General features: G+C 38.2%; 2 protein-coding genes across 2 annotated transcripts; one reads left to right on the top strand and one right to left on the bottom strand.

The window, feature by feature from the left end:
• LOC108663291 lies at positions 3,452-4,587 on the top strand. The gene is made up of 2 exons (XM_018126896.1): positions 3,452-4,284; positions 4,371-4,587. The coding sequence occupies exons 1-2, from the start codon at positions 3,452-3,454 to the stop codon at positions 4,585-4,587; spliced, it is 1,050 nt and encodes a 349-aa protein (XP_017982385.1).
• LOC18589965 (heat stress transcription factor B-4) lies at positions 13,314-14,899 on the bottom strand. Its single transcript, XM_007015187.2, has 2 exons — positions 14,554-14,899; positions 13,314-14,104 (listed from the first exon to the last, which is right to left on the bottom strand). The coding sequence occupies exons 1-2, from the start codon at positions 14,800-14,802 to the stop codon at positions 13,514-13,516; spliced, it is 840 nt and encodes a 279-aa protein (XP_007015249.2). The 5' UTR covers positions 14,803-14,899; the 3' UTR covers positions 13,314-13,513.

Genomic DNA, 16,151 nt, shown 5'->3' on the forward strand with positions numbered 1-16,151 from the left:
ACGTAAAATGTGGTAACATGCCAACGCTGACATGCCAATCACTATAATTACTGTGTCCTTACATGAATTGGCCTAAAATACCCGTGGTGTGTGACACGCCAATCACTGTAATTACTTACTCGTTGCACGAATTGTCCTAAAATAACCAATGTCATGACACGCTAAAAACCCTAAAAAGCAATTTACCCACTACACGCCATATCTGTTGTAGTTCAAAACTTTGGTACGACCATAAAATCGAGAAGAAAATAGTTTAAACATAACAATTGAAAAAGATTGAAAAAACACGTACATATCACACAAACCCAGCAAAAAATCAACAAAAGTTTCAAAAGTTTTATTTTCAGACTGACTGACCTCTTCACTAGTAACCCACATTGTTGCTGTGGTGTCGTCAAGCTTGCAAAGAAGAAAGTCGAACACTCTGGTATCTTTGGGAATGAGGAATGACGAATGAACCTCTTCACATAGACGTTTGCGATTTCTGAAAAATATTTAATTAAAATAAAATGGCCTCACAATTTCCTCTATAAATATTCATTTGTTGAATTCATTCAGTTGAAGTCCAATCAGTTTCCTTGTTATTTGCCTGCTTTTTTTTTCCTTTTTCAAACCATGTCGTGTCACCCATAAATTGCCATGCTATGTCACACACTTTAAACCCTGCCGTGTCACGGATCTGCATGAAGTCTGACAAACTCTGAACCCTGTCGTGTCACAGATTCCCTCCATGGGGTGTCACGAACTCTAAACGCTGATGTGTCATAGATTCCCTCCATGGTGTGTCATCAACTCTGAACGCTGACGTGTCATAGATTCCCTCCATAGCGTGTCACCAACTCTGAACTTTGACGTCTCACAGATTCCCTCCATGGCGTGTCACAAACTCTGAGCGTGGGCTTTATTTTCTGTTTTGTTTTCCTTTCTTTTTCTTTTTATTTTATATTAATGAGTAGTAGAAAATAGAGAAAATTGTGAGAAATAGACCTTTTGATAAGGTGATTTTAGAAATAATCATCTATATAAAGTTATCTATTTCTAGCCAAAAATAAGCATGAGTAGACCAAAATGCCCTTAAAAACATCGTTTCAAATTAAGGTCTCGATATCTCCCTCTCGCCAGATAGAAATAAAAATAAATAGATAAATGCTTAGCTTTTTGAGCTCGCTCATCTTTCTCTCTTAGCTCTCTAAACTGTCTCAACTCTGTCAACTTTCTGTTGAGCACCATCGTCATCAGCTCTCTCAGCTCTCTGAATTGTATGAGCTCTGTCAACTATTTGGTGAGTACCATCGTCATCGAGTTGTGGTTTATCTCTCGGCATCTGGCCACAGTGTCATAGATTAACAAACCTTATAGTAAAGATGACATCAAGGTATGTTATTGGGTTTATTGCTGCAACACTTAAATTTCTGAAACATTTGGTGTAAATTAGAATATGGATTAGAAACATTGCCTAAAGTTGTTATAGGCCATGCATCTATAACATGTGTTAACGTTATTTTAGCGTGTCACAACATTGGTTATTTTAGGACAATTTTTGTAACGAGTCTGTAATTACACTGATTGACGTGTCACATGCCATGAGTATCTTAGGCCAGCTCGTGTAAGGACAGACATAATAATTATAGTGATTGGAGTGTCAGCGTTGGCGTGTTACCACAATTTACGTTATATGCATGGCGTGTTACCACATTTGACGTTATATGCATAGCGTGTTACCACATTTTACGTTATATGCATGGGGTGTTACCACATGACTGGCAAATTCTAAAACACGGCATGTCATGTAATGTGTTAAATGATTGACAAATTATTGTTGTTTTCAAAATTTCAGTGGGGTTCCAGTTGTGCGACTTGTGATAAGACACGTGGTCAGTGGGTGGATGGCATTTGCAAGAGTGGTGAGTCACGAAAGTAGGGGTTAGGAGTGATTTGTCGTTTGTGGGATTGATGAAGCTGGTTGAAGATGTTGTTGGGATAAACTCAAAAATTAATGAGATTGAGTTACATGCATTGATCAGTACACCAGAAGAGTTATCACGGCCAATTATCAAGGACGATGAGGATGTTGCATTAATTCTGCTAGAACAGAGGAATGTTTCGGCTGTGTATGTCAACATTAAGGGACGTCAAACAAATGTTATGTCACATGAAAAAGTTGAACAACATGGTAATCAGCTCAATCAAAATGAGATATACAATGCTTCACATATATGATAGCATTCGGTTTGTAACCCACAACAATGGCAATTGACGTATGCACAAGAGTTTGTGCAGCTCGGCAGACACACGACATTCATAAAATAGTTGGCTGCACAATTTCGATCAGGATGTGCATCGAACCAATTAGTTACTTGTGTCCAACAAATGCAACGATCGGGTAAAACTGTACAGGGTGCAATGGCATTTTCAAATGAGAATGCGACACTTGAGGACAACATTGTGATGTTGGAGGGTGACACTACGACGCTCGAGGATAATACTACATCTGATGAGGGAAATGAGGATTTATTCTCTGTCAGTGAAGATAGATTTGATGACAATTCGAATGATGGGCCTGATGAATGGCATGATGAGAGTTCAGACGAAGACTATCTTTATGACAGTGACATTCTAATTTGCAATAATGTTGAAGGCGAAATGGAACCTGTTAGAGGTGTTGATGTAAGAGATGTTCAATGTGATGACCCCATATACAATAGCCTCATCGCTGATGAGAATGGGATTCATTCCAACTGGTACATTGCTCCATGATAGTTATCAAGAAAGGGGAAATAGAGGGATATCTCGTACGTGGATAATTTCAGGTGTAGAAAGGTTTTCCTTCCAAACAATTACAACTAAGGTGTCGACATGTGCCAATGATCCCTTATACAAAGAAAGAATATTTTCCTCGAAGGCTGAGTTGAAACGAGCTTTAAATATGTTGGCTCTAAAAGCGTAGTTTGGGATAAGAGTAAAAATGTCATGTAAAGCTTGTTATGAGGTTGGTTGTAAGGACAAGGCATGCAAGTTCAGTGTGCATGCAACAAAGTTACCTAAATGAGGAGAATATTAGCAAGTTCGGACATTCCACAAAGTACACACATGTACTGTTGATGGTTTGCAAGAGCGATTTGCAACTGCGAGTGCGAAGATAATTGGTGAACTTATGTCACACAAGCTTTATGCTAATGGAGTAGCATTGAGACCTAAGGACATAATTGGTGAGATGAAGGTTCAGTGGGGATTGGAATGCCTGTATGGTAAGGCTTGGCAAGCGAAGGAGTATGCGAAGAAGCTTGTTTTCGGTCCCCTAGAGGAGTGATTTCAACTACTACCCTCGTATTTTTATATGTTAGAACAAGAAAATCCCGGCACAGTCACTACAGTGGCTACTGATGAGGCAGAAAGATTCAAATATTGTTTTTAGGCATACGGGGCTTGAATTCAAGGGTTTAGGGATGTAATGCTTCCTACAGTTGCAATTGATGCGACACATCTGAAAGACAGGTTCAAGGGTGTGCTGTTTGTTGCTATATGTAAAGATGCGAACGAGTGTGTATATCTAGTTGCGTTTGGCATCAGCCATGTTGAGGACGAAGACTCATGGACGTGGTTTCTTAGCAAGCTGCGTGATGCAATTGGTTGTCCTGAAAACACTATGTTCATTTTTGATCAGTATCTTGACATGAAAAAAGTAATCCAAAATGCATACCTAAAAGCGCACCACGGTTTATACGGGTACCACTTGAAGAAAAAATTTAAAAACAAGTTCAAGCGTGACGACGTTGCTATGATTTTCACCCTTACTCGAGATTGCTATAAGGTTTTTGATTTCAACAGACATATGAACCAGCTCAAGCAGATTCACGCAGGAGCCCACACTGACCTTATGAGAATAGGCCCTCAGAGATGGGCAGTGCCTGTTCACCAGACAAGGCGATACCAAATGATGACATCCAACATTGCAGAATGTGTTAACTCATACTTGAAGTATGCAAGACAAATGCCAATCACTATTTTGATCGAGTTCATCAAAGACATGTTCCAGCTTTGGTACCATGATCGATACGAGGAGGCCATCAAGGTGACCATGCCCCTCAGACCTTGGGTTGCCAAGCAGTTGAGGAAATGGTTCAATGATGCACATTGCTTTGTGGTTAAACCTATCAATCGAGTGGAGTTTGAAGTTAAAGATAGGAAGATGGATGGACTTGTAAACTTGTCCACGAAGACATGTTCATGTTGTGAGTTCCAAATAGATTTACTGCCATGCAGCCATGCCATTGTAGCAATAAGGTCAGAATATCTTTATTTCTTATTTGAACCCTAATTGACATAGTATTTACATTGTGCTTGAACATTGAAATCATTGTATATTTCAGTAAATGCAAACGTGAAGCCATTGAATTTTGCGCTGACTACTACAAGACAACCGTTTTTATGGAGGGTTATGCAGGGTCAATTCGCCTGGTAGGGCATCCCAGTGAGTGGGATATGCCCCCTCATGTGAAACAAATTATCGTTTTGCCACCACCTTGGCAAAGCCAAGCGAGAAGACCTAGGATGAGAAGGATTCCATCAGTCTATGAAGGTAGTTGAGCACGGAGATGTTCGCAATGCAAGAGGTACGGGCATAACAGATAGAATCGCCCATCCCTATTTGCAGTTCCATCCACAAATCCAACACCATCTCCAAGTCAATCGGTGCCTCCACGAGTGCACCAACTGAAAGCATGTTCAAGTTGCAGACAAACCGGTTACACACGCAACAACTGTCCAATACGAAAGACAATGTCTAAAAACTTAGGGTGTCTTGTGGATGAAGACAGCTTGTCAGCCTAACTAAATGTGTAACCCTGGTGCAATACCTTTGTCACAATTTGCTCTTGCAGTATCTTACATTCATTCATATTTGGATTTTGTGTTTGTTAGTTTTCTCTTGTAGATGAGTCTTCATTTTTTTTTATTAATTTTGTAGATATATTATTTGATTATTAATTTCATTTTGTCCGTAGTTTTGAACACTAAATAGACTTGCGAAATCCCTATACTGTTACCCCATTTCTCACATTTTATTACCACTTGTATTAAATAATTAATAATTTAATTTAATTCCTTTCTATTTCATTTGATTTAACCTTTTATGTTCTTACAATCAAATCTCTTACAATCTATGAAATTAATTCATCTAACTTTAGTAGCATTCTAAATTCTAATATTCAATTTGTTTTTGTAATTTTTTAATTACAAAGTTTATTTTATCTTATTAATACCTCTATATAAAACTTTAAGCCAATCACTTAAGAAAATAATAATAATATTGTACGAAAGAGTTTACTTCAAAGGATGCAAGTATAGAAAGAGAAAATTTTGGAGTAATTAAAAACATATCATATGAATTTAAAGATTAAAACACATGACTTGACCAAACAAATTTTAAAAATTTATGGATCATCCAATTAAATTTCATCTATAAATCATCATAATTATTTTTTATTAAATTAAAACATTTTAAAAATAAAATTAAAATATAAGGATGAAAATTCCCCAAAAATATATTATGCTAAGCTAATAAAAGAAATGCCACGTGACATTTTTGATCATCTGGTGTAGGGGTTGAGATTACGCTGTAATTGGTAGATGTCAATTAGATCTTATGGTGACACGCTGAGTGAAAGCAAATAGTTGGCATGACACGCTGAGTGCATGCAGATTTCGGTGGTGACACACTGACTTTTTGCAGTATTGTGAGGTGACACGACATGCCCCATCTTGTGGTGACACATTGAGTGGAAGCAGATAGTTAGCGTGACACGTTGAGTGCATGCAGATTTCGGTGGTGACACGCTGACTTCTTGCAATATTGTGGGGTGACACGACTTGCCCAATCTTGTGGTGACATGCTAAGGGGAACTAGATAGTTGGCGTGACACGCTGAGTGCATGCAGATTTTGATGGTGACATGCTGACTTCTTGCAGTATTGTGGGGTGACACGGCACGCCCCATCTTGTGGTGACACGCTAAGTGGAACCAGATACTTGGCGTGACACGTTGAGTGCATGTAGATTTTGGGGGTGACAAGTTGACTTTTTGCAGTATTGTAAGGTGACACGGCACGCCCCATCTTGTGGTGACACGCTGAGTGGAGCCAGATACTTGGCGTGACACGCTAACGTGTTCTAGTTTTTAGAGGTGACACGCCATGTCCCAATGGGGTGACACGCCACATGGTTGCAGTATTAATTTCAAGGCACTATGTTTGAATTGAGAAAAAAAAAAGTAATCTATAAAATGTATGAATATTAAAATTAATAAAATTAATTATATATACAAAAAAAGTATAGATAAGGGTCGATATGTTCAGGGTTCATTCTCACAACTGTTGAAAAAAATTTCTAGGATGTATTGGCGACACAAATTTGCAATCATATTCTACTTAACTTTGATTGATTCCGGTTGCAAAATATCGTCAATGTACCCTATCATGAACATGTTGCAGCTAACACTATTATTTTGCCAATACACTTTAGCTTTTGGCAAATAAATTTTCAATGGCATCGGCGTCAAATCTTGTGTTTTCCAACATGTTTTGTTGAAATAACCAACTTGGTGGTAGATGATTGGCATAATTGTTGTAAGGGGTGTCATCTGAGCCGCTCACACTCCGTTATCCTTAGCGTCCAAGTTCTTGAGGAGTCCACCACCTTAATCGTCCACCTCACCAATTCGATCTTCACTACCACCCAATGCCCACCCACATTGCAAGGCGCGAGGATGAAATCGACGTCGTCCCTTTTTTTTGCTGTATGTTGGCTTATCACCCTCCACGTACGCCCGTAACTTATCTGGAATTTCCATACTCGATCGAGCATTTTCAGTTGAAAATGAGGTGTGTAGCATATGGATGGTATCTTGTGAAGCATGTATACATTAGCTTACACTTAATGCAGTAAAAAACTTAGTATTTTCAGAATTAAAAATTTTTCAAATTAATTTACGAAGAATATCGTGTCAACCTCGCATGCACGAGTAGTGTACAGCTTCGACTTCAGCCCTGTCATCTACTTACAAAGTACACTGAAGCATGCGTCTATATGTTCACTACTCATTTCTTCTTTAGGATTCTCTAATGTTATGAACAAGTCAGCCCCTTGATTCTTTAAGATCTCGACATTACGCCTGCATATGTAATAGAATGAGTTAGAAAAGCCTTGGTGAATTAATGTTTCATTAAAAAACAATATTTGCAATGTTATTTATGTGCTTACCTCGTGCACTCGTCTTTCTTGAAAGCTTTGTACGGTTCGACCATTGTGCTCTTTACATCCCGACGATTCATTGAGGGGTAGACGTACGAGCTTGCTCTGTATTTGCTCGCCATTTTCACCCGTGCCGGCTCAATTGGATTTGAAATTTATGCTGCATGATGATGGACATCAGATGACTCTAATGACGGCAACTGTGAGCTGCTGGCTTCAGAAGTGCTCTGAGGAAGATGGTCCCCTCCTACTGTTGCCTCGATTAATGCATCGGCTTAAGGAAGATGGTCCCCTCCTCCTACTGCCTCGACTAATGCATTGGCTTAAGGAAGAAGCTCTCATTCAGCCACGATTGAGTGAAGGTCCCCCTCCCCTCCCGCAGATGCATCGATAATCGAATTCGCCTCAAGAACAGGGTCTCCTTCAGCATCATATGATTAAAGGGTCACATCCCCTACAACAGCATCATCCGGATCGGCTTCAGGAACAAGGTCTCCGTCAGTGCCACCAACATCATCGTGAATGTGCAAACTAGGTTTATCATGATGCCCATCATTAGTATCATCGTGGTCCTCAACAACACTGTGAGATGAAGGATTGCCTACAGAACGAGATAAATGGAAAAATTCATTAGCTCATATAATGCCACAAACCATAAACCGAGAACAAAAAATAGAACTATACCTACTAAATGTAAATGACCAATATATGAGCGAAGATAGAATAACGTACTTGTGATTTTAGGCCGTCTAGAATTTGAGCAATGACACGGTCTTTAAACGTTTGCATCGTCACAGTTAACGACTGAATTGAAGCCTTCAACTCTGACATGTCTTTTTTATTCCCGTGCATGATCCGTTGTAGCTGACGCTTCGTGACTACTCCGTCATTGACTCTTGTTAAATGGGTCAACTGCAATAATATATATTACTGTGTTATTCAATAATCATATATGGAATTATTAAACATTACTCGTTATAACTTTAATATCTTTATCGGCGGCTTATTACCACTTTATAGTTGAGCAGGACTGATAAGTGGTTGAGGAGCTGTCATCGCCTCCCTTAATTGTAATAACATAAATTACTATGGTATTTGATAACCATATGTGAAAATGTTGAACATAAACCGTTAGAACCGATCTTACTGGCGGGTCATTAACACTGTGCGTCTAAGGAGGACCTCTCAGTGGTTGAGGTGCTGTCGTCGCATGGTCTAACTGCAAACACAGATATGTTATTCGATAATCACATATGAAATTGTTGAACACAAACCGTTATAACCGTCCTTACTGGCTCATTGTTAGCATTGTGAGTTTGAGGAGGACCTTTCAATGGTTGTGAAGTTGTTGTCGCATGGTTCAACTACAAACACAGATATGTTATTTGATAATCACATGTGGAATTGTTGAACACAAACCGTTAGTCGTATTTACCGGCTCTTCATTGCCATTGCCATGGTCGTTACCTTCTTTCATCAACTTAGGGATCGATAGCTCATCGACGACAGAAGCGACGGTGCGCCTCCGCGTCATGGCACTAGTGGCTCTTTTATGCTATAAGTTTCTCCTCTTTTCCCTCACACCTAAACCTCAGTCCGCCCGATCCTCCATGTGCTTTATTGGCACGTTTTGGTGGCCCTCAGATAATGGGACATCAATATCCATAAAATAATCCTGGCTAGCCTCATCCGAGTTTGGGCTCAAAAGTCTCCACTGCCCACAACTGTAAAATAGGGATTGTGATTAAATTTTAGGAAAAATTATTATACAAATTTACAGCAGAATTTAGTAGCTATTCACTCACCTGCTGAGATGACTCCAACATCTCAACTGCTTTGTAGAAGTCTTTTGGCTTCTAGTTTCATTGCCATCTGCACATGCGTGGGTAGACATTGTCCTTCGAAGTAGAGGGGGCAACTATCTTTCGTAAGGTCGAAATTGCCTCAATTGCCCAGAACTGTAAGTCAAATGTAACCATTATCAGACCGTAAATGATAAACGATTACAACCATAAATTATTATGTCAAAAGAAAAATGAAAAATCTTACGTGACAGTACCTATATCACTCACGTGAATCCGTAAATGTTGTATCGTAAACGATCCTTCTGCATGTTCGAGGAAAGCACTTCGAACCCCTTCCAAAGGTAGTCCAAGGTCAGCTTCCAAACGTAATGACCCCATGGGAAGACATTCGAAGCGTCGATGTCTTCCACCAACGACAAGAGCCAAGGCATCACTTGTCTATGGTAGTTTTGACCAAATAAAATGTTATTCGCGATCAAAATGAGTGCCATCTTGGTCGCGTCTCCTAATTGCTTAAAGTTGCCTCAACAGAACGTATCAAGTAAGGCCTGCAGCTTAACGCTCTATTGCCCGTTCCAGTATTGTGCATGAATTCCGTTTGCAACAACCTCATACGATAGTGTGAACACATCCGGCATTCGACCAAACTTCAGTCCGGTGATAAGGTAGAACTCTTGCTTTGATATGCGTGCCTTGCTTTTCCCAATGGCAAACCATAGCTCATGCTCTATTGAATCTGTCACAGTGATTCGACGGATCATGATGTTATGCAGGAGATTAGCGAAGAAGTAGCCTTGCGGATATACGTCTAGCAGCATTTCGAAGCATGTACGCTTCACTGCATCGTACTCCTATTTCTCTTCAAGGGTCTTGTTGGTGTAATGGAGTTACGACCACTTACAGTAGGTGTTAATAGCAATGTTGAATGCCCACTTCTCCCTCAACACAATAAGCAAACTATCAAGATCCTCATACTGTCTGGACTGTATTTGTAAAACATGGCACACATGCATGAGTGAGTTAACCCATAATGTGGTAACACGCCGTACATATAATATAAAATGTGGTAACAAGCAATGCATATAACGTAAAATGTAGTAACACGCCATGCATATAACGTAAAATGTGGAAACACGCCATGCATATAACGTAAAATGTTGTAACACACCATGCATATAACGTAAAATGTGGTAACACGCCATGCATATAATGTAAAATGTTGTAACACGCCATGCATATAACGTAAAATGTGGTAACACACCAAATGCTGACACTCCATGCATATAACGTAAAATGTGATACCACACCAACGCTGACACGCCAATCGCTATAATTATTGTGTTCTTACATGAACTGGCCTAAAATATCCGTGGCGTGTGACACGTCAATCACTGTAATTACAGACTCGTTACACGAACTGTCCTAAAATAACCAATGTCGTGACACGCTAAAAACCCCAAAAAGTAATTTATCCACTACACGCCATATTTGTTGTAGTTCAAAACTTTGGTACGACCATAAAACCGAGAAGAAAACAGTTTAAACATAACAATTGAAAAAGATTGAAAAAACACGTACATATCACACAAACCTAACAAAAAATCAACGAAAGTTTTAAAAGTTTTATCTTCAGACTGACTGACCTCTTCACTAGTAACTGACATTATTGTTGTGGTGTCGTTAAGCTTGTAAAAAAGAAAGTCGAACAGTCTAGTATCTTTGGGAATGAGGAATGACAAATGAACCTCTTCACACAAACGTTTGTGATTTCTGAAAAATATTTAATTAAAATGAAATGGCCTCACACTTTCCTCTATAAATATTCATTTATTGAATTCATTCAGTTGAAGTCCAATCGGTTTCCTCGTTATTTGCCTGTTTTTTTTTCCTTTTTCAAACCATGTTGTGTCACCCATCAATTGCCATGTTGTGTCACACACTTTAAACGTTGCCATGTCACGGATCTCCATGGAGTTTGAGAAACTCTGAACCTTGCCATGTCACAGATTCCCTCCATGGCGTGTCACCAACTCTGAATTTTGGCGTCTCACAGATTCACTCTATGGTGTGTCATAAACTCTGAACGTTGGCGTGTCACAGCCGTGTCACACATTCCCACCATGGCGTGTCACCAACTCTAAACCCTGTTGTGTCACAGCTGTGTCACACATTCCAACCATGTCGTGTTATAAACTCTAAACTTTGTCGTGTCACACATTCCTAACATGCCGTTTCACAAACTCTAAACTCTGCCCTGTCACAACCGTCTCACATATGGCTTGCTGTAGCATGACCATTTCATGCTTTGGATTCACATCTTTCTCCTTTCGATTCACCACCGTATCAGGGATTTTTGGTTTCACATCATTCTCCAAGCTTTCAATTCATCACGACCGGTTCCTCGTTCGGTTTAATATCACTCTTCTCCTATTATCTAAATGTCATGTCCCAAATCTCTAAAAAACCATCTCATACAACATTATTTTGTTTTGCACAAGCTTCACGAAAAAATAGATGTTTTACACAAAATTAGATGTTCGCAATTTATTTGCATATTTATTTTCTCATTTTTCGCCTGTTTGAGAGTGCGCGTCAACTAAGATGACTCATTAAGGGCATTTTTGTCCCAAAATCTATTTTCGTGGCTAAAAACAATTAAAATTATTTGGAAGCTTATTAACAAAAACATGTTATTTTTAAGAGTTAAAAAAAAAATTTCCCCTAGAAAATATTGTAGACGTTCTTTCTTTTCTTTCCAACTTTGTTTTTTCTTTCCTGCCAATTTCAAACATATAAAAAATTTGGTTTAATATTTTGGAGCTGCGCATAGTATTGGCATCAAAAGGAAATGGAGAGGCAATGAAAGAAAGCGCATTATGTTCCAATCCCGAAGCAATCTTTAGCCAAAATCTCTCTTTTTTTTTTCCTTGAGTGCCTGCTCTTGAGGCTAATGTTTTATTCCTTTTTGATGGTCTCTTTTCACCTTTTCAGAAACAAAGAACGCAAAGCAGATATCTAGATTCCAAATCATGGAAAACGTCAAACTCATAGCATGATATGATTGCCCCAATACCCCCCTCTCCACTTACATCCTCTTCGATTCCCTTTCCTCTCGATGATTCACAGGTTTCTAGTTTCTACCCCATGTTTATTGCAAGTGTGCTTTCACATTCCAAGAAGGGAAAGGGTGGCCCGAAGATTGTTTTTCTTTTCTTCTGTATTGGACTATAGCGGTGCAAGGCTTTAAAGAAAATATAAATGGAGACATAAAGGGGAATATTCTTGAGGTGGAAGATAGCGGATTAATGGAAGTCTTGATGGGTGGAAGAAGGAGCTTGTTTCAGTGGTTTCAGGCAGTTGGATACCTGAGCAAGTAATAAAGCGCAACAACTTTCTGCTTGTTGTTTTAGGTGATGGAATTCTTTGGTCCATAAGGAGGGAGGTGGAAGACAGTTTAACGTACCATCTCTGTCAAAAGTCATGCTGTAAGTGCACATGCTCAGCCTCAGATTCCAATTACAAACTATTTGGTCACAGTATCAGTTTGGAACAACCAGCCCTGTTGGCTAAAAACCATAAGATTGGTTCTTCAGAGGTCATTCAAGCGTTTAAACCTTGAATTAAATCTTTTTTAAACAAATAGTTTGTTCGGTTTTCGAGTTACAACAATATTGTGTTATCTTATTTCACAAAAGTGATGCATTTGAAATTAACATCAACAATACAGTCTAAGACTTTCAATGGCATTTACCGGCAACCGAGACCAATAAAATCATCTTTCAAAAAAAAAAGGAAATTAATATTAACAAAAGACTCTTAATAAGATTCGATTCGAATATAATTTGAATATAAAATAACTGACATTGATACACAGATTGAACTATAATCTTGAAATTTTTTTCTTAAAGGCTTTTGACTTTTGAATTCAAATTTTATGATAAATTAGAGATGATTTATAAAATAAGAAATAAAGCTTAAAGAAACAATTTAATTTCAATAACCTAGAAAAAAACCTCTGCAAATGTACTTGTTATAATTGTTTGAGATACCTGTTTGTGGTAGATTAAGAAATTTTTCTAAGTGGTGTCATGGTTAAAATAATGATAATAAATAAAAAAATATTAATATTTAAATTATAAAAAAATATTTTTATCTTTTCATGTAGTATTTAACTATATTAGTCCAGATAGAGCCAGAAACATGGTAAAGTAAGGTGAGTGAAATAAATTGACTTGATGAAAATCTTGCATGTTTCCACTGTTTCTTGAAGCGAAATTTATTTGATGGATCAAGTTGTAGCTAGCTAAAAAGACTAATGGTGATTATCAAAGATGTAATTCTAATGATAATATATAGTAGCTTAAATCGACAAGAAGTTCAGCCCGAGTATATACAAATCTTCTGCTCGAACAATTACATATTCTGCCAAAGTACTGTAGCTAGCTTAGCCCCAAAGAAAGCTAATCAGTAGAGACCCCGCATCTCAAATATTCTTGCTGATTAATCTTCTCAGGGTGCAGTCGTTTCCTGCCACTGAGAGGGACTCCAAAAAGCTTCACAGTGTTGTTTGGCTCCTCTGTTAGAGTCATTGATGACTTGCCCAAAACGCTGCTTGTAGCATTTTCATTGCCAGAATGGATTGGATCTTGAAACGAAGGACCCAATTCTCTGATCTTTGTTCCTAAATTATAAGCTTTTTGCTGATAAGGCACTGGTTTTACATGATTTTGGATAAAATAAATGATGTCATTGTAAAGGTTCTTCATGTGAGTGAGTTCAGACACAAGCATGTAGTTCTTTCTGCGTAGTCTCTGATTATCTTGGGTGAGTGCTGTTAGAACATCGGCGCTGGCTTTCGGAGATGGTGACGGGGACTCGATCCATCCAAAGCCTTCTTCTGGCTTGAGAAACTGGGTTTGTTGTTCATGGTGGTACTGTTGGTGATTTTGAGGGGTTTTTCTTCTATGGATCTCCGATAGCAAGTGCTTTGCTCCTTTCCTGAAGTACTCGTTCGCAAACTCCCATCTGTCTGCCACTACCTTCTTAAATCCCTGAGATTTTTTCAACCATTACCAAGATTGAGAAACATTATTTAACCATATTTCAACACAAAGTCTCAACTGAATATATTATGAAAAGCAACTCTATTAAGATCGTCAAAAAATGGAATGAGACTGAGAGCTTCATTCAGTGATCAAGTAAAGGAGAGAGTGTATATATAGCAAATGATTTGATTGTTGAGAATCATATATTGAAATACTGAGCATCCAGTACATTGATCTCTGCTGATATTTGAACCTAAAAAACAACAACAATAAGATAAAGATCTTGAGAAAGAAAAAGGGATAAACAACACATCATTTAAACAATCAATTAAAGGCTGAGAGAAACCTAGAGTCCTAAACGTCGGGGAACTTAAAGCCTGGAAAACCATCTAAAATCATATTTCATTCAAAGAAAAACCAAGTTGGGGAGAGAGAGAGAGAGAGAGAAGGCTCACATAGGTATTAAGCTGCCTGACAAAGCTGGAGAAATTGTTGTGCTTGAAATAGCTGGGCAGAAGATCCCTCGCAAACTCAGGGGGTCTCCACACAACAAAGCTTGTCTCATCTTCACCCCATGAGACAATGTGGTCTGTGAGAGGGTCGTCAACAAGCTGGTAGGTCTTTGAAAGAAATGGTGCAGGAACTGCCTTTTGGGATTCCACAGAGAACACCAACTCTTCACTCCTCTCCACGGTGAATGCCATTATACCAAATACTAAAGATTAGCAAGTGGTAGTTTCTATCCTCATTTCACTCCAAGTATAAGGCGTTTAAAGCACAGGCACTTCTCTCTCTCTCATTATAACTTTCTAGCTTTATGAAACAGAAACATATGACCTTGTCACTAAAATAAAAGCTACTATTCTTTCCTCTCTCTCTCTCTCTCTCTCTCTATTATNCTTACGTTCACTAAAATAAAAATGAACTACTATTCTTTCCTCTCTCTCTCTCTCTCTCTCTCTATAGTTTATAACTTTAAGAAGCATATGACCATGTCAGCCAAAAAAATTGAATATTTCTAGAATTACTATAATAAGATCCAATGAACTATTAATTAGCTATTGATTGTCCTTTTGACAGCAGAATGGGTGGTGAATGCTGATGCTTCATGAACTCTTCCAACTTTTCCCCTTGATTAGGGCACTCCCAATTTCTGATCTCCGAAATCTCTTTTAATTCAGTGACCTTTATTACTTTTGTTAACACCTGAAAGTACTGCCCTACTTGACAAACTGATTATTTTACTCAACTTCTGTTTTGCCAGCGATTAAAATGGTTTTTGCCTTGCAGATTACACGAGCTATTATTTGTTGTTCCGTAGCTTTTATGTTTGTCTTTTGGAACAAGGTCGATACTCTGTCTATATACAAGATCAGGTTTAGCCTGACTATTGTTATCCTTCTTTATTAAAAGAGTTCAGATATAGGTCCAATCTTCTCTCCATTTTTTGTTTTTCATCAGAGTCGATATCCTCTTGAGAAACTTGTTTGCAGCTAGAGATTCTCACACATGACACCATTATTCTCGAGAATGAATTCCTTCATTATTAATTAATGGCAGCTTAATCTTGACTAAAAGATTCCACAATCGGGATGTACCAGCTTTCAACTGATGTGGTCCTAGAATAATTAAATCAGTGCTAGCCATAGCTGAAAGGAAAGGGTGGAGTGCCCCAAACAATTTTTCCATGTTTCAAAAGGATGGTCAGCTTGCAAGTTTATTTACTTTTTTTTTCTGAACATAAAGATCCAAATCCAATTGCAGATTTCAAGATTAAATGGTGTGATGAAATGGTTTTAATGTTGTTATGTCCTCCCTAGCAGGAACATTATATTTTTATCTAGAACCATAGCTTGGGTGCTAGCAGCTACAAAGCTTTCATCATAAACTTTACTATATATATATATATATCCATCTCCATATTATATATTTAATCAATTCAACAACTTTCAACAGGCTGCTGTTTGATTATATATATAACACAGTGTTTCAGTGACATTCAGAAGCACTAACTCTATTAGATTTATTGGAAATAAACAGTAAATGCTAGTTG

The sequence above is a fragment of the Theobroma cacao genome, chromosome 9 (assembly GCF_000208745.1).
Source record: "Theobroma cacao cultivar B97-61/B2 chromosome 9, Criollo_cocoa_genome_V2, whole genome shotgun sequence".
Classification (NCBI taxonomy): domain Eukaryota; kingdom Viridiplantae; phylum Streptophyta; class Magnoliopsida; order Malvales; family Malvaceae; genus Theobroma; species Theobroma cacao.